Below are 21,531 nucleotides of genomic sequence, written 5' to 3'. Positions count from 1 at the left end.
ACATGTTGCCGGTTAGGGGTCAGTTAACGTTGCAACGACCCTAGGACCCTCGCTGTTCTGCCAGACCGGGCATAGGCATTGGGGTGAGATACTTCAGTGTAAATGGCCCAATGCAACTGGCTTTTTCTTAGAGGGGTCTTGGTGTATTTGCAGGCAATGTAAGATAGTAGCTGCTGCTGAAGAAACATTACTCATCAAACAGCAGAGCATCATGATCCCCCCCTATGGCAACCAGTGCTTTTACTCTGGGCTTATTGTAAAAAGTGCTAAAGGGTCTGACACTTATCAGAGGTGTATGATTCTCTACGTCTATGTCCAAAAGAAAGCTTCAAAGACTAACAAAAAAAAAAAAAATAATAATAATTATCCTCCAACCAATGCAAAAATTACAACTCTCCCCCAAAACTATACTGCAGTGTTTTACATGGTCAGGTCATTCTTTTTTTTTAGAAGCTGCTTTCAGCTGCTGCTGCTCTGCCAAAATCATACGCTATATGCAGAGTAGAGGAATTCCTGTCTGAGAAGAGCAGAGAGGCTCAGACAGGGAAAGTCCTGTGCCCTGTTTGTAAACAGTATGGATTTTGCTGAGCAGCAGATAAAAGCAGCATGTACTGACCATGTGGAACAGCACTGCAGCATGGTGTTCAGGAAAGATGGAAGCAAAACTATAACAATAGCTTAATGCCTGAAGGATAACCAAAAACGTCAGTTTTTCTTTAAGCGATGCCACACTATAGGCATGCATGGTTTCCTATAAGGTCCCATAGTACAAAGCATGGTATACTTTATTTTTTGCAGGATGCCTCTTGGCATTGCTGACACTATTCTATGCAGTCAGGTAAGTGGAGCTTTGTAGATACGCTTGAGATATACGACAATCAGAGCCTAAATCATATCATGGCACTATCCGTAATGGATAAGATAGGACCGAAGCAATAAAAACTTCCCATTATATATTTAGTGCAAGTCTGTAAATATACATATATATCTCTCAATTGAAATTCTTCAGCCCGTGTACTAATCCTGGGCCTGGTACAGGTACGCAGCACATCTGTCCAGAATGAAGAGCAGAGGACTTGACACTGATTACTGTTAGATTTTATAATGGGTGATAACATTAGAAAACTCCATCCGTGCACAAAAAAAAAAAAAAAAAAACAATATAAAGTTTTTTGTTTTGCCTGAAGTCAAACTACCTGTGTAAAAAGTTAGCGACAGTAGAGGTAATGCCATGTGTTCGTCCTTCACAGCAGTGTCAACGATGTCCAGTGTAAGCCTTAAACCATGAGGTGACTGAGGCGGCGGCAGAGGAGATCATGCCCCCGGCACTGCTGCTAGCGATCGGCTGGGACATCATCGTGCTCTGGCTCTCCTGCATCTCCAGCGGTTGAGAGGGGATGTCACAAAATTTGGGACTCGGCAGATTTTCCCAGTCAGTGCCGAGATCTGTTTCTTCATCGCTTACGTGCTCGTCTCCGCTCTCATCACTATCGCCGGCGCCGCTGGGATCTACGAATTCCATGGAGTCTTCAAGATCAGCAGTGACTTCAAAAGGCCCAGACCTAAGTAACAGAAAGGGGACAATCGTATTTGTTTTATTGGTGCCGTAATAGTTGTGTCACATGATTGCGCCACTTAAATGCTGCAGTGATTGGAGCTAGCTCTGATCACTGTCGTTAGCTACATAACACAGACGACATCTGCCCTGTATGGAGTGGGCTCAGCTCAGTGCCGCATATGCAAGTCATATGTCAAGAAGCAGTTATGGGGTTGTCCAGTCTAAAAGGAGGTGTGCTGTGAGGATTCTTGGACATCGGGAACGGTCACCTGATTGCAAGTGTGTGATATGCATACTCCCGACCAGAACCTGACTGACTCTTTCTGGCGCGCTCAATGCAAGTGCATTGAATGAGGCTGGAAACAGTCAGTTGGGTTCTGCATAGGAGTTTGCATATCGCACACTTGCAATCACATGACAGTTCCCAGCACCCATGAACCCTCACAGTTTGCAGTGCACGCTGTGCGAGGATTCACCAGTCTGCAGGTCACAACGAATGACCGCAGAGATGACATTTTAGACCTTCAAAGAACTTTTCAGAGCCAAGAGCTGCTGCGCTTTCATTCATGCACATAAAGTACGAGTTGTCACAGTGTACGAGAGCCATGAAGGACGTTTATGTTCCCCGAGAACAAAGGCTTATATACCGCCACACAATGCGCACTGCTGACACAATGTGATGCTCCGTCACCGCCGTACAATGAAAGCATTACAAACCGTTCTCAACAATACTGACGAAAGCCGACACTACAAGCTCACCTGCCCAAGTGCTCACTGTCTGGACTGACCAAGTACATGAGATTCCTGAGCGTATGTAGAGGATGCAGCAGATCCAGGTCCACGTGCTGCAGAACCAAGGGACACAACGTTATTTTTTACAGCAAGGAAATATTATTATTAATATATATACACACATATATACACAAATAAAGTGCATTTAGGTTTTAAGAGGATCTGATGGCTTTCTTGACATGTCCAAAGAAGAATGAACTGACAGCACTCAGCAAAATGGACGCCGGTTGACTCCAAGGAACAAACTTGGAAAAATTGCAGCACATAAGAGAAAAAAACAGCGTCCAATCCAGGGTGTTCAAGGTATCAAAATTGTAGTTTATTCCGCCAGATTACAACGTTTTGACCGTTCACCGGTCTTTATCAAGCTTTCCTGACATGTCTGGTTTTGTAAAATAACATTCCTCCGTTACTCCTCCTGTAAATGTAGGTTAGTTATTACCATCAATAGGGGGGTGTCCCTACACAGCACTGGCTGAATATAAGGTTGTATAGGGACAGGTGTGAATGGTAACGCAGAGTTGTCATACTTCCAGTAGGGATAACGGAGGGACAACAAAACAGAAGACTAATAAAAGTGTTGCCATATAAACCATACATGATGTCCTCTGGTTTATCACCCACAGAAGGTATATTTATGGGATGTAAACCTTTGTATTAGGATACACATGCAGCTAGTCTATGGATAGGCGCTGTGCAATAAGCTTAGACAAGGTCCCTATGATTAAGTTTAGGGACAGAACTATAAGACCTTGGTCACATTTGACTATAATAAACTACTACGGTTCCCTGTAGTGTGAGCGACGACTGGTTCACTACCATAGCATATCAGGCTGCATTAAAACTACATGAAGCCTGTCTAGGCTCAGATCCAAAGTCTGAACATGGCCTTAGAGTACATGGGGTAATACCATACACATGTTATTACATAAGCCCCATCATGTGTCTTTGGAGACTCATTGCATCTTCTACGATCAGGATACAGACCCCGAGATACTGACCTGAGAGAAGCACAGATAGAGGATGTTGGAGTTCAGCTTATTCACCGCACGATTAAATTTCCATCGACTCAAGTTCTCACCGCAGAATTCACTGTGAAAATTCAGAAACAATATAAAATCAGACCAAAGCAATATCCGTCCTCCAGTATAGAAACCAACAAGGTCTGTGCATCTCTGGAGGAAATCCCACAATGACATAGGTACATCAGGGCCCAAAAGACACTTACGGGGGCCGAATTATGGCTCTGCACAAGTCATGGAGTAATGCAGACGCGTGTACGAGGCCTTTTTTGGTAGGCCAATAGCCCACTTAACACTTTCCAGACATAGGATGTGCAATTACGTCCTATGTAAAAAAAAAAAAATAAAAAAGTGTATGGGGAAGGCTCAAGAGCAGAGCCTGCACTAGATCCGGCAGACTCCAGCTGCGTTATATAGAGCATATTCTGCACACGTCAGTTGCGTTATATAGCTGCCATCTACCTGAAACACCTGCAGAGACAGGAGTTTGTGCAACCATGATGGCACATCTCTTAGCTTCCATGGCCCTATACACCCTGCAAAATGTTTGTGGGGTGCCAGTGTGTTGACACAGCAACTGGGGGCATGCTGAAGACCCCAGTCGCTGCCACCTTGGTACTACTGAAGGTTTTCTATGAGACTCTTCTGTTCACTGCAGTATATAGTACAAGAAAACAAATTATTGTAGATTCAAATCCCCTAGAGACTGAAAAATACTGTGATGAAAAAAAAAAAAAAAAAAATGTATGCATGTACAGATGCTTCTCACAAAATTAGAATATCAAAAAGTTAATTTCAGTTCTTCAATCCAAAAAGTGAAACTCCTATATTATATACAGTCATTACAAACAGTGATCTATTTCAAGTGTTTATTTCTGTTAGTGTTGATGATTATGGCTTACAGCCAATGAAAACACAAAGTCATTATCTCAGTAAATTAGAATACTTTATAACAGCTTGAAAAATGATTTTAAAATCTGAAATGTTGGCCTACTGAAATGTATGTTCAGTAAATGCACTCAATACTTGGTCGGGCTCCTTTTGCATCAATGCGGTGTGGCATGGAGGCGATCAGCCTGTGGCGCTGCTGAGGTGTTATGGAAGCCCAGGTTGCTTTGATAGCAGCCTTCAGCTCGTCTGCATTGTGGGGTCTGGTGTCTCTCATCTTCCTCTTGACAATACCCCATAGATTCTCTATAATAGATTCTCTATGGGGTTAAGGTCAGGCGAGTTTGCTGCCAATCGAGCACAGTGATACTGTTGTGTGTAAACCAGGTATTGGTACTTTTGGCCGTGTGGACAGGGGCCAAGTCCTGCTGGAGAATGACATTTCCATCTCCAAAAAGCTTGTCGTCAGAGGGAAGCATGAAGGGCACTAAAATGTCCTGGTAGACGGGTGCGCTGACTTTGGTCTTGATAAAACACAGTGGACCTACACCAGCAGATGACATGGCCCCCCAAACCATCACTGATTGTGGAGACTTCACACTAGACCTCCAGCAGCTTGGATTGTGGCCTCTCCACTCTTCCTCCAGACTCTGGGACCTTGATTTCCAAATGAAATGCAAAATTTACTTTCATCTGAAAACAACACCTTGGACCACTGAGCAACAGTCCAGGTCTTTTTCTCCTTGGCCCAGGTAAGACGCTTCTGGCGTTGTCTATTGGTCATGAGTGGTTTGACACAAGCAATGCGACACTTGTAGCCCACGTCCTGGATACATCTGTGTGTGGTGGATCTTGAAGCAATGACTCCAGCCGCCGTCCACTCCTTGTGAATCTCCCCAAATGGCCTTTTCTTAACAATCTTTTCAAGGCTGCGGTTATCCCGGTTGCTTGTGCACCTTTTTCTACCACACTTTTTCCTTCCACTCAACTTTCCATTAATATGCTTGAATACAACACTCTGAACAGCCAGCTTCTTTAGCAATGTCCTTTTGTGGCTTACCCTCCTTGTGCAGGGTGTCAATGACTGCCTTCTGGACATCTGTCAAGTCAGCAGTCTTCCCCATGTTTGTGGAGCCTACTGAAACAGACTAAGGGACCTTTTTAAATGCTTCGGAAGCCTTTGCAGGTGTTTTTTGTTAATTATTCTAATTTACTGAGATAATGACTTTTGTGTTTTCATTGGCTGTAAGCCATAATCATCAACATTAACAGAAATAAACACTTGAAATAGATCACTGTGTGTAATGACTATATAATATAAGAGTTTCACTTTTTGTATTGAAGAACTGAAATAAATTAACTTTTGGATGATATTCTTATTTTGTGAGAATCGCCTGTATGTATACACACAGTCTTTTTGTATCTATCCTGGTTGGCAATGCCAGCAACAACCCTCACCATCCGATACAGAAGTGAGGCGCTTTAGGATCTCTTCAGACCACTGTGCCTTATGTATTGTATATATTCTCCTACCGCAGAGTGTATACTTACCTATTATAAAGCTTTCTTGGAAGGTTGACACTTAATATATGTGACAGAGTATTGACGAGCTGGGTTGCATAGCATAATGCAGCACTGATTGTATACGCCGGGTTGTTGTGTTCCATGTCTAAGAAAAAAAAAACACACAACACAAAAATGAACATTGATGAGATCTACTAAGCTAAAAGTGCAATAATTCTGGATAAATGTGGTTTATGGCATTTACAGCAGAAATTATGCATTTTAAACACTTTTTGCGCCTCACTAAATAGGGCGGTGGCCTGCAAAAAAAAAAATAATAATTGCTCCGAGTAAGTCCACAAAAAGAGGGCATAAAGCATCTACATAGGAGTCAAAGTGATTAGGAGCCTGCAGGTGGACTCACATGGAAAAGCTTGCCTACATACACAACGCTGTTCTGGCCCCTACAAGGATGAAGCATACAAGTTTCTGGATTAGTAATAGTTTTCTATCCATATCTAATGAGAAATTACCAGGTCCCGGTGTGGTCTTCTTCTCCTCCACCCAGTTGTAGTAGGCAGAATAATCCCCATTGTTGGGTAAAGTGATCCAGGGTCCGGCAATGCTAATGCTGGTATCTCCATTGTGATCATCACACACCCATCTTCCGGAGAGGTAGGTGGTCCTCCGGGCTTCAGCCAACTTGCTCACAGTGCTAGAGGTCATTGCATTGTCATTCTCAAATGAAACGTCCGCAGGATCCCTGACAACACAGGATCACAAAACGTGCACAATTTACTGACTAATGCCATCATAGAAAATGTTGTTTTTTTTCCCCTCTTTATTGCTCATTTGTTTTCCACTGTAACTGAGGCATCTAAAGGAGCCCCAGTTACAGGAGAAAACCGCTCCCTGAAGTCAAAGGTCACAGACAGTAGATTTGTGCCTGCTGGGCTCAGGAGCTCTGCTATGCAGGCAGAGACCCAGCCATCAGGTGATGCCTCTGGCCACTGTCTAGCGCTCGCTGAGCACCATGTAGTTGGAAAAAGAAAATGCAGAAGCGGTGACAAACTGCTTCCATCTTCTCCCTAGCTGCGTATGATAACCGGGGGATGGGACCTGCTCCTGCGAGATTGCAGAAACTTTAAATTTACAATGGTGTGGGTTTAAAGCCCAGGACTAAGAGCCGTTAATTATGGTACTTGGTCCTTATCAGGTCAGTTGCAATATGTCAACCGCTAATGAAGAGTCATGGACATGGTGCCTTTCCCACAAGCCGTCACACTGACTAGCCCCTTCCTAGATTGAGTGACGTCCCTCTGGCCATGATAAGTCATCACAGTCTTGGTGGAACCAGTGGAGGTGCAGATGAAGCCATAGCTGGTACACCACCTTGCTTCACTGTGCCGACAGGCAAAGGAGTGGACAAAGAAACATCATTGAAACCTGGAAAGGACCCGGTGATTGTGACTGGTCAGGGAAGAGAGGAACCACAGGAGCGTTTTGTGAGCAATAATGCAAATACAGGAAGACAAAAGTTTTTTTTATAGGGACATGTTCAGGAACAAGTATTATAAACCAGTAGTGTTCATGGGTAAGAGTCTCAACAGGGTCCCTTTTAAAAAGAAGTTGTCCAGGCAGAATATTATTAATGACTTTTAGGAGAGGTCATCAATATCACCGATCCACTACCATTTGCTCCGGTGGCAGCTGGAAGTAAGCACTGAAAAGGTGTAGCTGCTGCTGCCTGGTACTGTTGATCAAATGAATAGGAGCAGATCTTCAGTGCTCAGCAGCGGCAGCTACACTTAGAAAAGAGCTGAGATGTTCAGCTTAACATCTATATCTGGAGCCAATAACAAATGATCAGCGGGGGTGCCGGGTGTCAGACTCCCATTGAGAACCTATCCTAAAAAGAAGCCATCAGTATTATATGCCTGGGCAGCATCTTTAATGTTAGAGAACATATGGAAAGATCCAATTACCATAGGGGATCTTTCCATATGTGTATAGAAGCCTTGAATTACCTAGTGACGTTCTTCACTTCCCCGATGGGAAATATGACTGAAGTCAGCTCCAGTATATGAGCGCGCCGGAGGCTGGCCAGCTCTGCGTGCCGGCTCTTCAGATCCTTGTTCCTCTTCTCCACCACCACACTGAGCTTATGGTTCCTCCTCTGTATCTTCTCCTTCTTCTCCTGATGTCTTTGACTCCTGAGGTAAAGTTCTTGGTTGTATTTTTTGGACTTGGAAAGAAGTTCAGAATCTTAAAAAAAAAAAAATTAATTAAATGTTAACTCAAAACTTGCGATGGTTTAAAATCGCTTGTTATATATACACTGAGATTTTCACTAGATCCCACAGTACTGATGTAACGGTCTTCTTTAAAGCCCTGCCAGGGGTACAGATGATGGCGGTGCCAGGAGGCCTCCAGCAACCATGTTAAACCACCGACACCCCATGATCAAGTCATTGTGAGAAGGAATTGACAGCAGCATTTAAGTGGTTAAACAGCAACAATTGGCGTTCGCTCTGATATCTGCTGCTAAAGGCAAGTGTCAGCCATATTGCACAGCTGGCACAAGCGTGTAAGGTGCGGGCTCTGCTCCTGAACCTGCACCATACACAGGTCTTAATAGTACATCCTATGTTGGGAAGGGGTCAAAACAAGACCAAATACAGAAAATGCACACAAATTATTGTTATTTTTTAAAACTATTCCAGCCTTAATCTCATTCTCATTGATCCTATTTTAAATCAAAATCCAGTTAAAATTGAAAAATATATAATGAAAATTTCCATGTAAGTTGCAGAAGTCTTGTTGTACGACTGTAAGACAACTGGCTGCAGCAGAAGCCTGTACCCGCTCTCCTGTCTGCAGTAGGACAGATACTAAAAGGTGCTGATTAATCAGAGTGTTTATGCAAAAATTTGGCGTTTTCACATGAGTTTCGGATATCTCTGCCAAGTGGGTGGAGCCAGGAGAGATGTGGCTAGACTCCATAGTCAGATTTTTTAAAACGTGCAGCGTTTTACACCAGTAATGTTACTCCAGTCCTCTACTGGTCTAACACATCTGTAAGGCGCACGCTGCTGATAAGATGGCTGACTGCCTCTTATTGAATTCCTCACAGCTTATTCCGGCACGCACTTCATTAGGACTGGGGTCCAAAATGTCAGTCTTAAGAAATAAGGCCTAAGTGTATTGTCCATCTGAAAGACGCAAAATGTGAGGTCATTACGTACAATTTACCTAGTGATCACCAGGAGAGAAGACAAGTGGTTGCTACACCCGACCTAAGAAAAGTAATGAAGATGAAAAGGATCTTAAAAGAAATTGAGAGAAGTAAAGGGGTTGTCTGGTGACAACACAGGATGGGTGATAATTTATTGATCAATGGGGCCTGCACCAATCAGCAGGAAGTTGGTGCACCAGTACACACGCTCCACAGCCGCTCCATTCATTCTCTATGGGGCTGCTGGGAAAAGCTGAGCAGCACTCAGCAGCCCCATAAGGAATGAATGGAGCAGAGGTTGGGTTTGTGCACTGCCACTCCATACTAATGATTCCCCTTTCTGCAGTCTGATAAGAGACACCAACCGATCTGCAAGTTATCTCATGGATAAGTGATAACTTGTTTTCAACAGAGACAGCCTTTAAACCGACTGCTTGATTAAGGAGTCCAAGGAAAATGGCCAATCACACCATCATTGAATAGGCGTTGAATCTCAGGTTCAAGTCATTTAGATTTATAAAGAGGGATTTTCTGCTGATTCGTCAGACTGGGAAATTTCCACAAGTTCAGACGTCTTTCAGCAAGTAGTCATTTTAAGCCGAAGATTAAAAAAGGGGGCTAATAAAGAACAAGAGCCTTCTTGTGACCTCCACCCTCCAGATTTCTGGCAGGTTTGCATTGCGTGCGCGGCGTCTGCGTCTTTACATGAGGTTTTTTTTACATTCTGGATAAAGTGTCTTAATTCAAGATGTTTTGGTGTACACTTACTCTTTGCAATCTCCTCACTCCCGTTCCATATGCTTTGCTTCAGCAATTCAATCCTCATCTTGCAAGACATGATCTTCCATTTCTGAAAAGGGAAGATTATTTTAGCCATACTGTGAATGGAGAACCAAGGTATACACAACGCCGATGCCACTGTCACTGTATACACACATTCCAGGGGGTGCATGGTAATTTTGTCCAGAAGTCTAAAATAAAGAGAACCCGCCGCTCTTTAGATTAGAGGTGCGGAGTAAACTATACGGATAATGTAATTGTAAGGGTGTACTAACAATGCACATTCACCCGCCTCCTCCTGTTGGCTGTGGCATGAAGGCTCTGATCCCCATTTACAAGAGGGAATGTTAAAATCCAGTAGACAATTTATTCATACATTTCCAGGAGGCATTAATAAATAAAATTAAAGCTGCATTCTGTACCACTATGATACGTAAACATGGAATATATGAAATTGGAATTGCATTGCTGCTCTAGAAAAAAAGTAAAAATGAAGATATTTGCTGCATAAAGTGGCCAATTCATGTGTGCCCAGCAACCACCGACAAGGCGACCTTCTTTGCTGGTAACCCAATCTGATATGACACCTCTCCTGGGCTAATAGCCTACAATTATATGCAGCAAATATCTTCATTTTTACTTTTTTTTTCTAGAGCAGTAATGCAATTCCAATTTTATATACTCCATGCTTGCATGTTATAGCATTACAGAGTTAACGTGGTTACTCTTAGATTGCACCTGTTCACACTTTTTTTTCCTGTTTGGAAGAGACGGTCAGCTTTTGATATTTGTATTTCCAGGAGGCATAACAAACTTCTAATAAAAAAAAAGCTCCAAAAATTGAATTATAGGGAATACAAGTTTTTACTAGAATGAATAGGTCATGAGAGCAGCTTACTTACCAGCTTATCTGCTGCCAGCTTTCCCTCTATGACAGATGCCACCCTAAAAACAATACAAAAAATTACAATTAAATCCTTTGTTTTTTCTTTTCTACCATGCAAGAACCACATGTTAATGTGACTGCCAGTCAGGTGTATTGTGCCACCGACCAAAGACTAGGACAACATACGAGCAAAAACTACGGTGGGCTTACAGGATGTGAGGTGTCTGTGGATTGGCCGGACCCATGAGGTTGCGGAGTCACTAGTCATCCTTCTCGGATCTCTCCTGTTTGGTTAGAACCAATCTACCATCAAAATGTGGCTTTTGTCAGGGTCGCCTACATCCTCGCGCTTGCCCATTTTCCTGCTACCAGTCCATCAATTAAAAAAAGTGACATTTCACTTGCTGACTAATAGATCTTATTCCTTAAAAGGAGCCATTGTAACCAAAGAATCAATGTTATCCCTGCACCCTGTGGCTTTTAGGTTATCAGGAATGGTGATGATTGTGCCCTTTGTGGTATAAAGAATGTGATATGTACGGTCCCTGCTGCCCGTGGATGTGCCACTCAGAATGACGTGCCCTCCTGCCCATTCCAGGCCTTCACCCGTCATGTCGTAGGTTCGGGAGCGGTCATAGTTTGGCTTACGATGAGCACGAACCCCTCCTGCCAGTCTCAGTTGTTCTATGGCACGAAGTGAGCCGATCGTGTCACTTCTTGTTTCAACACCATAATCTTCCATGTGAAAAGCTCACGGATCAGAGGACTACCACCCTCAGCAGGAATGTTAATAGCCGCACTTTTCAGTCATTATCTGAAGTACAATGTTTTTTTTATATGAAGAGCCACTTACTGTTTCTGAAAATCCAGCTGTGTTTCCTTTAAGTGATTTAATCGCTCCCTCTTGTCTGCAAACCTGGAAAAGATCAAAACATTTTTCTTCATTTTTTTTTTTGTTTTTTTTAACCACAAGTGTTTACCGAGCCATGGCAATTATTGGGCGGCCGTGATTAATTATCTAGGCAGTCTCCTCAGATTAAAGACATATCTCTCACGATTGTCGCAGACATTACCGCCCGGAGAGCAGATATGGAGGTAATCAGCAGCACGGCAGATCCAACGCCGCTTATCCCATTAAAAATACAAGTCTGAATATTGCTCCATTGGTCAGACTGTAATGAGTATAGACAACACTGTTGGTGGGATTTACCCACCCTATTGTTATTAAAGGGGATAGATAATATACACACACACACATAAAAATATATATTTTTTAATAATTAAATGTATGCATGTATTTAGGACCACATTTTTTATAATTTGGTTTCATTACAAATTTTGCACCATCTGGCTTTTACAGACTTTGTACTTTTTGTTTTGCTGCACATTCAACTTTGATGTAGTCTGTGGTCATAGATCAGCTGAGAGGAACTCAGAAAACAATAGATAAAAGTTACTAACTCCCATTGGAGAGTCATAGCTCACTGACTGGATTCTCAGTTAACTCATTCTGCAGCCAGCAATAGTAAGTGCAACACAGGGGCTATAGAAAGTGAATGGTGAAAAGTTTTTAATGAGGCCCAATTGCAAAAAGATGAGGGTTAGTTCCAATTACATGTATTTAAGAGACGAAAACACACATATGGTACATTGTTATAAGAGCCAGCAGTGAGGCAGTCTGCAGACAAACTCCATTATCCCTCATCATAGCTCAAATGGAAGCAGAGTAATAAAGGAAACTTACGTACTGCTCCTCATATCTGAATAATGGCGGCAAGACTAGCGGCAAACGCTTTATAACCAGGTTATGTGAACCACAGATCTCCTTCCCCCAGCAGTAGTAGTGATAGTAGTAGCAAAATGCAGGGGTCCCCCTTTTGTCCTTGTAGTAGAGGCAACAGGACCCATTCTAGTAGTGACAGCTGGGTCCCCCCCTCTCAGTAGAAGCACCAATGGTAGTCACAGCGGGACATCCTTCTCTCAATAGTCACAATAGCAACGGTCTCCCCCTCCTGTTCCCAATAGTAGGGAGCGGGACTGAGTGTAGTGCTGCGCTGTACTTACACTCCCTCTGCTGGCAAGAAGCAGCACTGCGCAGTCAAACCCCAGCAGCCAGCTCCATGCTCAGTCTTTGCTGGAAGAGCACAGCCATCACATTACAGCCACTTCTAGTCAGTAGTCAATGCAGGTCTGGAGGTTGTCATTTGCAAAAAAAAAAAAAAAAAAGCTGCCCTACGCATCTAGGCCAAGGGCTCCTCCACGTCAGCAATTTTTCTTGCATGCAAAACACGGTCCGAGTGTCAGAATTATGGTCAGAGTTATCAATTTTCTTAAGAGAAAAAATATATATATATATTTTTCATCCACTTGTGGTCCATGTGTCTGCTGCTACCATCAATGTAGCTCCCGTTTTTCTTTATGCTAGAAGTTTACAGCCTTTTCCTACACATTAAACAGTAAAAGACGGACAACACGGAGACGGCAGATGTCATCAGTGCGCTGTCATGGATCCATCACTATGAATGGGCGAGTTTGATGCAAGTCTTGGATTAAAGACACGTCTGATTTGTGGTTTTTTCTCTTTTGTTGGCAGCAGTTTGGATCCACGTGTCCAGTTTGTGAACCCAAATTGCTCAATCGTGCTGAAGTGTTTAACTGGTCAGCGCACCGACGCCACTTGTTGCATCATAGTTCTGGTTACTGGATAAGTGAAACATGGAAGCTTCTTTTATGCATAGGAGAATAAGGCATGTCACACTGATGGGGAAAAAGGGCCCGAAGCAAGAACTGATGAAAACCTTAAGACTCCAGCAGCCACAGATCTTCCACACAGGTATACACAGACCAATAACTGAAGACAACATTCTCTTCTTGCTCATCCGAGAGTTTGTGGAACCGAGACCGGGGACGGTGTTAGATTTAACCACTGAGACAAAAGGCAGAAGTGACGCAGGGAGACAGGGCAGAGGGAATGAGGTCCAACCAGCTCCGCAACTCCATCCATCACATCCCGTCTGCTGGCAGCGGTCAGGGCTCTAGGACCATGTATACACTGAGATATCACCACATCAGGGCACAAATCACACATAAAATCTACATCCTGTGCAGAGGGAAATACTAATGTAATGAGGTTTACATTCCCCCCCCCCCCCAATCTTTATTGCTTTGTTCATGGTAACATATCAGCTGTCCAGGGCCAAGATACTGATGACTTATCATAAGCATGAGTCAGCAGTGTCATATTAGAGGGGGCCTCGACATACAGTGCAGCGCCGTGCCCTGGGAAGTGGTCATTGTCATGTACTGCAGCTTTGCTCCCATTAGTAGTGTGCCACCTCTGTACACATGCAGCTGTTGTGGCACCAGATAGCAGCTAATGAGAGAAGATGCCAGGGACACCCACTGACCTGATAATTTATCCTAACCACAAGTCATCCATATCTCCGCCCTGGACAACCACTAAAGCCCCATATATACACTGCTCAAAAAAATAAAGGGAACACTTAAACAACAGAATATAACTCCAAGTAAATCAAACTTCTGTGAAATGAAACTGTCCACTTATGAAGCAACACTGATTGATAATCAATTTCACATGCTGTTGTGCAAATGGAATAGACAATAGATGGAAATTATTGGCAATTATCAAGACACCCTCAATAAAGGAGTGGTTCTGCAGGTGGGGACCACAGACCATATCTCAGTACCAATGCTTTCTGGCTGATGTTTTGGTCACTTTTGAATGTTGGTTGTGCTTTCACACTCATGGTAGCATGAGACGGACTCTACAACCCACAGAAGTTGCTCAGGTAGTGCAGCTCATCCAGGATGGCACATCAATGCGAGCTGTGGCAAGAAGGTTTGCTGTGTCTGTCAGCGTAGTGTCCAGAGGCTGGAGGCGCTACGAGGAGACAGGCCAGTACACCAGGAGACGTGGAGGGAGCCGTAGGAGGGCAACAACCCAGCAGCAGGACCGCTACCTCCGCCTTTGTGCAAGGAGGAACAGGAAGAGCACTGCCAGAGCCCTGCAAAATGACCTCCAGCAGGCCACAAATGTGCATGTGTCAGCACAAACGGTTAGAAACCGACTCCATGAGGGTGGTATGAGGGCCCGACGTCCACAGATGGGGGTTGTGCTCACAACCCAACACCGTGCAGGATGCTTGGCATTTGCCACAGAACACCAGGATTGGCAAAGTCGCCACTGGCGCCCTGTGCTCTTCACAGATGAAAGCAGGTTCACACTGAGCACATGTGACAGAGTCTGGAGACGCCGTGGAGAGCGATCTGCTGCCTGCAACATCCTTCAGCATGACTGGTTTGGCAGTGGGTCAGTAATGGTGTGGGGTGGTATTTCTTTGGAGGGCCGCACAGCCCTCCATGTGCTCACCAGAGGTAGCCTGACTGCCATTAGGTACTGAGATGAGATCCTCAGACCCCTTGTGAGACCATATGCTGGTGCGGTTGGCCCTGGGTTCCTCCTAATGCAGGACAATGCCAGACCTCATGTGGCTGGAGTGTGTCAGCAGTTCCTGCAAGATGAAGGCGTTGAAGCTATGGACTGGCCGCCCGTTCCCCAGACCTGAATCCGATTGAGCACATCTGGGACATCATGTCTCGCTCCATCCACCAACGTCACGTTGCACCACAGACTGTCCAGGAGTTGGCGGATGCTTTAGTCCAGGTCTGGGAGGAGATCCCACAGGAGACCATCCGCAACCTCATCAGGAGCATGCCCAGGCGTTGTAGGGAGGTCATACAGGCACGTGGAGGCCACACACAATACTGAGACTCATTTTGACTTGTTTTAAGGACATTACATCATAGTTGGATCAGCCTGTAGTGTGTTTTTCCACTTTAATTTTGGGGGTGACTCCAAATCCAGGCCTCCATTGGTTAATAAATGTGATTTCCATTGATGATTTTTGTGTGATTTTGTTGTCAGCACTTTCAACTTTGTACAGAACAAAGTATTCAGTGCGAATATTTCATTCATTCAGATCTAAGATGTGTTATTTGAGTGGTCCCTTTATTTTTTTGAGCAGTGTATTAGATTAATACTGGCTGTACCCATTGATGTCGCCCGGTTTGGCCAACACTAATGTGCATGGTGGCGCCAGACATCAATCCGGCATCTCTCACGTCGGAGATAAGCCAATGGCTGAGATGTATTTTGGCGGCAGACTCACAGAAAACACAGGTGTGCTTGGCCGAAGCCTAGTCAATAGTCACCGACAATCACTTTGCAGTTTCGATGTCGTCACAGAAGGTGCTCCCTCCCCCATCTAATCAGTTAGATATCTAAGTTAGTGCGAATGGACTCCACGGACTGGGCCCATCAGCCACTTCTGTGATCTGTGGCCGCTGGACGAGAGCCCCGAGAACTGTCTCCTACCTGACGGCATCCGCGTGTTCTTGTAATTACCCAGGCTGCAGCAATGTTAAATTTCTGGTGTGACGCCTATGTGAGGTCACCAGGCCGGCTAACCAAAAGAAGAGCCGCAGCTGCCATCACCGAACCTGTCCAGTGGCCACAGGTTACTCATGTGTACGCTGAATTGGGTCCCGTCAATTGATTTGCACCAACTCTCTACAGACCCTGGTATCTAAGGGATTAAAAGGTTGGGATTAGAATTAGCGTGGATCTTGGCTGTGAGAGCATGACCACTTGATGGCGCTGTTCAGGAGCTGCCATTTCATGCACTATGCCAGTCTGTAAACCAGTGCAGAATGGCACATGCCAAGACTCTCCCCTCACCCATCCCACTTTGCAGGCTTTTTGTTTGTTTGCTTTTTGTTTTTTAAAGCCAGATGTTAAAGATTGAAATTCCTACATAAAAGTCTTGTTTTTTGGTGCATTTGTAGAATACTAAGGTTTGGTTTTTTGTTTTATTAACAATAGGTGTGGTATTTTTTGCTGCCATTCCTTTTATAGGTTTCTCCTTTAAGTCATACGACAGTGTAGGAAACGCTACCGTGTCTGGCTTAGAAGATGGACCCCACCAGTCAAATGGACCCCAAAATGTCATGTTTTGGACTTGGTTTGCCCAACTAAAATCTATGCCTCCATCAGGGGTATGTGTGAATCCAGATGCCCCCCACCTTACAGATTCAGGATTTGCGGCACAGATGTGGTCTTAGTCGGATGATCAGTTGAAATTTGATTATGCAGAAACTAATCTTCAGTTTACCCTGGGGCTGATAAACTAATGTTAGGGGCAATCAATGAGTGATTTCCCATCAGTGTGGATGCCGCCGCAGATCCTTGGCATGACGACATCTCGGTGACAGATTTTCACCGTTCATCACACATTTCCACCTGATGTGTAGAGATCGCCTCTCAATCAGCAGCCGAGCAATTTCCATACTTCCACCCGCCTAATGGCCTGTAATTATTAAATGCTGCAGACATCGTGATCACTGCTAAATAATTAGGAGAATGTAATTGATGAGTAAATATCCGGAGAAACAATTACCAGGCGCTGCCAGGAATGACGACCTGACAATCCACATGTCACCGGAGGAGAGGGACGAGATTCCAATCACTGCACGGAGGAGCGAAGAACAACAGCCGGAACTGGCACCTCCAAGAGCCACGATGCATGTGCAATCCCCCCAGCGTCTAATGCAGACCTGCACCTTGTGGGGGAGAGGTGTATTTCTTATTGGCACCATATTGAAGTACAAATGAAAAGACTTTTTTCCCTTGAGGCAGAGGGCGTGATTCTGAGGAACTCTTGGCGAAACTGCTGTTCAGCGTGATTGGGAACTTCTCCCAGCATTTACATATCAATATTAGTTTTACTGTATACGATTTATGGCCATGGCCCCACTATCAGTATTCGGTCAGTATTTTTCCTCAGGAGTGGGAGCCAAAACCAGGTGAGGAACAATCAGAGAAAAGGTATAATAGAAACAAGTCACCAATTCTGCATTTATCACCCACTCCTGGTTTTGTCTCCCACTCCTGTGAAAGAATACTGACCGAATACTGTTAGTGGGGCCATGGCCTAAAGAGGATGTCCACTACTTAAATAGGTCATCACCATCAGATCAGATGGGGGTCTGGCATTCGGCACCCCATCCCTATCAGTTGTTTGCAGTTCCTGTGACAGTCAGAAGCTGTATGTGGCGACAGGTCACCTCCTCAGTGTGCACTGTATACGGGGGTACTTCTCAGGCACTGCATCTCAGCTCCTATTGAAGTGTATAGGAGCCAAGCAATCAGCTGCTGCAAAACAGCAGATTGTTGGGCGGTGGGGGGAGAGACCTCACCAATCTGATATGGATGACGTATCGTAAAAGATAGGCAATCGACATCTAAGGAATGAACAACCCCTTTAAGGCAGATCAGCCAGCCCAGCTTTTATACAGAAGGGAAGCACATTATAGCTATAGGACAGTACAACATTTATGAGTTTATTCATGGGGGCAATACCAGCGGGTCAGTAATAAGAGCAGCCCCAATCCAAGCAGCTAATTTGCAGTTTTACTGCATAATCTGTAACATCATGGAACTTTTTTTCCCCCACACAGGTGCATGTGAACAGGTGACAAGTGCATCCAAAGCAGTTCATTAGTGGATACACAGTCACAATCCTCATTAACTCACAAGTTGTTTTTTTATTATTGGGTTTAGTCCTAAAAAGGAAGTTTTATGTTAAATATCCCCCCCGAGAATACAAAAAGGAACCATTGGATTCAGTTCTTTTCATAAGGAGGATCCTTATTTTACAAGGATGCTTTTTTATGCAAGTATATGTCATGTACTTTTTTCACGCCTCCTTTTCTATTTTGCTTATACTATGTGCACCCCTTTAACCAACTTTCCGCGGCAGCCTTTTTTTTGCGCTTTACTTTGCCTTCTACCAAGAGTCATAACTTGTTTATTTTTCCGTCAAAATTACCATATATATACAGCTACGTTCCCACAATGAGTATTTGATAATGCAGATTTTCTGAACTCATTCGCAAAATTCGGTTACTTGAATTTTTTTTTTTTTTTTTTATTCCCCCCCCCCCCCCCCCCACATGCGTTTATTCCCTCTTTTAGAGGATGGGTAGCAGAAAATTTGCACTCTGCAATAATGCTTTTTAAAGTATCTAAACTTTCTTCTTGTTTTTTTCCATCATCTTGAAGGCACTTTAAATGGCTGCAGATTTATAGTGGTCCAGGATCCAAGACCCTCACAGATCACACAATAGATGCCCCCCCAAAACCTAACCTATAACCTATGCTCCATAAGCTGTGTGCTCCACAACTGCGTACTTCTCGGGAGGGAGGCTATTGAGTGATCTGATGGGGTCTCAGCTCTTGGACCACTACAGACATGCAAGAAATTATGTATGAAAAAGAAAATTACTTTTAGTATGCCATTGTCAGCAGCATGCAAATTATTAAACAGCAGCAAATGAAGCTTGCTCTGGTCGCTGCTGTTAGACAAGCGCTGGCTATATAACAGTTGGCATCTAGCCTGTATGAAGCAGGCTCTACTCCTCACCATGCATCCAATGTGTGATGGGAAAGGGTCAATGTTATTTTAGTAGGAGCTCTTTATATGCATTTCCCTTCTGTCAAGTAAGTTGCATTCAAGCAGTTTCCTATTTCGATCTTTTCCTGGGAAATTATAAGAATGGTTTAGGAAAGGTGCAATAGTCATGACAAAGAGCTCAAGATGCTGATTTGGCCTCCAAATGTCCCTATACACGTGCGCTGCTATATATCATACTGCAAACAATTTCTATAGTAGCGGAATCCATCCACCAGGTGTCGCTATAAGAAAGCCGATCGGGTTACAAAGAACACCGCATTCATCATTGTGGCCTCCCGCCATGACAGCTCACATTGCTGAGCCGCACTCTTTCCTGGAAGGTAAGAGTCAGGCATTTACACAGCGACAACTTACAGAGTTTTGCATTTATTTTTCCCATACATTTACCCTCCGTGAGAGAAGCTGGGCATGAAGAGGAGATGAAAGCTGTCCAAACCAAAACTGCAGCGGTAATAAGTCATTAAAGGCATAAACTAAGCACAATGCGTCAGTAGGGGGATATAACCGCTATACAAATCATGCTCGCTCCAGGCAAACCAGCGCTGCAGCTAATCCTTACACATGTTCCAGCAGGTATGTGCAGATGTGAAAGTGAGCGGTGCGGGGAACCCCTCTAAAACTGGCCAATATTCAGCCAAACCAACATGACCCATGTATGCACGTCATTGACGGCACCTTTTATCACTGTTTCACAGCAATTCTCCTCGTTGACAGAGGAAAGCTGGTAATCACAGGAGACAGAATGAACGATCGTACATAGGAACCCCCCTCCCGATCATTTATATGGAGTGCAGACTGACCTCCTACATAGCTAATCAGTTACCACTTTGGGCAGCTCATCTACCTGTGTAAAAGAATACAGACAGTTATGACAAGTACCCAGGATATGCCATATACTGTATATACAGGGAAGGGCCCCACCTACCAGGAAAATGGGATCCCCAGTTCCATTGATGTTTTTGCAATGGTCACAGATCAACGATGCTGAAGTTAGTCCCTTATTCTGCATTTTTTTTTTTCAGTTTTTTTTACAGGTTTAACGACAAAAAAATAAAAATTACAATAAAATAGAATGCAGCAAGGTGCACAAATGTGAATAAAAGAAGCAACAAAAGTCATGAAAGTGGCAGAAAAATGGGCATCAAAGTGGGCACTGAAGGGCATAATTAAAAGGGTTAAATGACTTTGGGCCACTGATCTCACACGGCAGACACACAGATAGTGATGCCCCGCATCAAATTCAGGTCACTCCAGCCTAGCCCAAACAGGTCCTGGGCATCAAAGTGGGCAAATAGACAATTTAAACAGATTTGAATACGTAACTGGTGTTTTCGGGGGTTAAAATGGACTTTGGGGCCAGGCTGGAGTGACCTGAATTTGATGTGGGGCATCACTACCTGTGTGTTCGCAGTATGAAATCAGTGGTCCAAAGTCATTTACTGTAACCCCTTCAATAACACCCTTCAGAGCCCACTTTGATGCCCATTTTTGTGCCAGTTTTATGAGCAATGTAGCTACTTTTAAGCGCATTCACATCAGGGCACCTCACTGCATTGTATTTTATTTTTGACGTTAAACCTGTAAAAAACAGAAAATAAATTGACTAATAAGACACCAACTTCAACATAGTCACAGATCACCTTTATTTATTCTCTGCTTGAATGCGGATATATCACTTAACTGTACAGGGGTCCTTCGTTCTCTCAAAACGTGGGGGTCCCACCCATCAGGTATTACTAGTATATCCTGCACCAGTTGGCCCATGCACTTGCCAGTTTCCAAATCTTGGATAAAATTGACGGAAAGAGCCACGTCACCACCCCTGATGGGGAACAATGGTGATTGGGGGGTACCGGTATACCCTGTGACCCCCGGCATCCCCTGCAGTTAAGGGGGGGGGTACTCACATACCCCGGCATCCCCTGCAGTTAGGGGGGGGGGGGGGGGGGGTACTCAAATACCCCGGCATCCCCTGCAGTTGGGGGGGGGGGTACTCAAATACCCCGGCATCCCCTGCAGTTAGGGGGGGGGGGGGGGGTACTCAAATACCCCGGCATCCTCTGCAGTTAGGGGGGGGGTACTCAAATACCCCGGCATCCTCTGCAGTTAGGGGGGGGGTACTCAAATACCCCGGCATCCCCTGCAGTTGGGGGGGGGGGGTACTCAAATACCCCGGCATCCCCTGCAGTTAGGGGGGGGGGGGGTACTCAAATACCCCGGCATCCTCTGCAGTTAGGGGGGGGGTACTCAAATACCCCGGCATCCCCTGCAGTTAGGGGGGGGGGGGGGGTACTCAAATACCCCGGCATCCCCTG

General features: G+C 44.5%; 1 protein-coding gene across 2 annotated transcripts in view; it reads right to left on the bottom strand.

The window, feature by feature from the left end:
• Positions 1 to 939: 939 nt before the first annotated feature.
• ATG14 (autophagy related 14) overlaps positions 940 to 21,531 on the bottom strand; it is a 22,599-nt gene continuing 2,007 nt past the window's right edge. Inside the window, exons 1-10 of one of the 2 annotated variants that reach the window (XM_073638794.1) lie at positions 12,409 to 12,671; positions 11,518 to 11,580; positions 10,681 to 10,723; positions 9,767 to 9,848; positions 7,791 to 8,028; positions 6,297 to 6,526; positions 5,812 to 5,929; positions 3,352 to 3,442; positions 2,318 to 2,403; positions 940 to 1,562 (exon numbers count right to left, since the gene is read on the bottom strand). In XM_073638794.1, the coding sequence (XP_073494895.1) occupies positions 1,256 to 1,562; positions 2,318 to 2,403; positions 3,352 to 3,442; positions 5,812 to 5,929; positions 6,297 to 6,526; positions 7,791 to 8,028; positions 9,767 to 9,848; positions 10,681 to 10,723; positions 11,518 to 11,580; positions 12,409 to 12,422 (1,272 nt within the window). In that variant the 5' untranslated portion in view covers positions 12,423 to 12,671 and the 3' untranslated portion in view covers positions 940 to 1,255. Of the gene's footprint in view, positions 1,563 to 2,317; positions 2,404 to 3,351; positions 3,443 to 5,811; positions 5,930 to 6,296; positions 6,527 to 7,790; positions 8,029 to 9,766; positions 9,849 to 10,680; positions 10,724 to 11,517; positions 11,581 to 12,408; positions 12,672 to 21,531 lie in introns of those variants that run through there. The other variant, XM_073638792.1, reaches the window with a different exon arrangement.

The sequence above is a fragment of the Phyllobates terribilis genome, unplaced genomic scaffold, assembly GCF_046119375.1.
Source record: "Phyllobates terribilis strain yellow unplaced genomic scaffold, ASM4611937v1 Scaffold_7__3_contigs__length_470593459, whole genome shotgun sequence".
NCBI lineage: Eukaryota > Metazoa > Chordata > Amphibia > Anura > Dendrobatidae > Phyllobates > Phyllobates terribilis.
The sequence above is the reverse complement of the archived record's forward strand: the minus strand, read 5'-3'. Positions and strand labels throughout refer to the sequence as shown.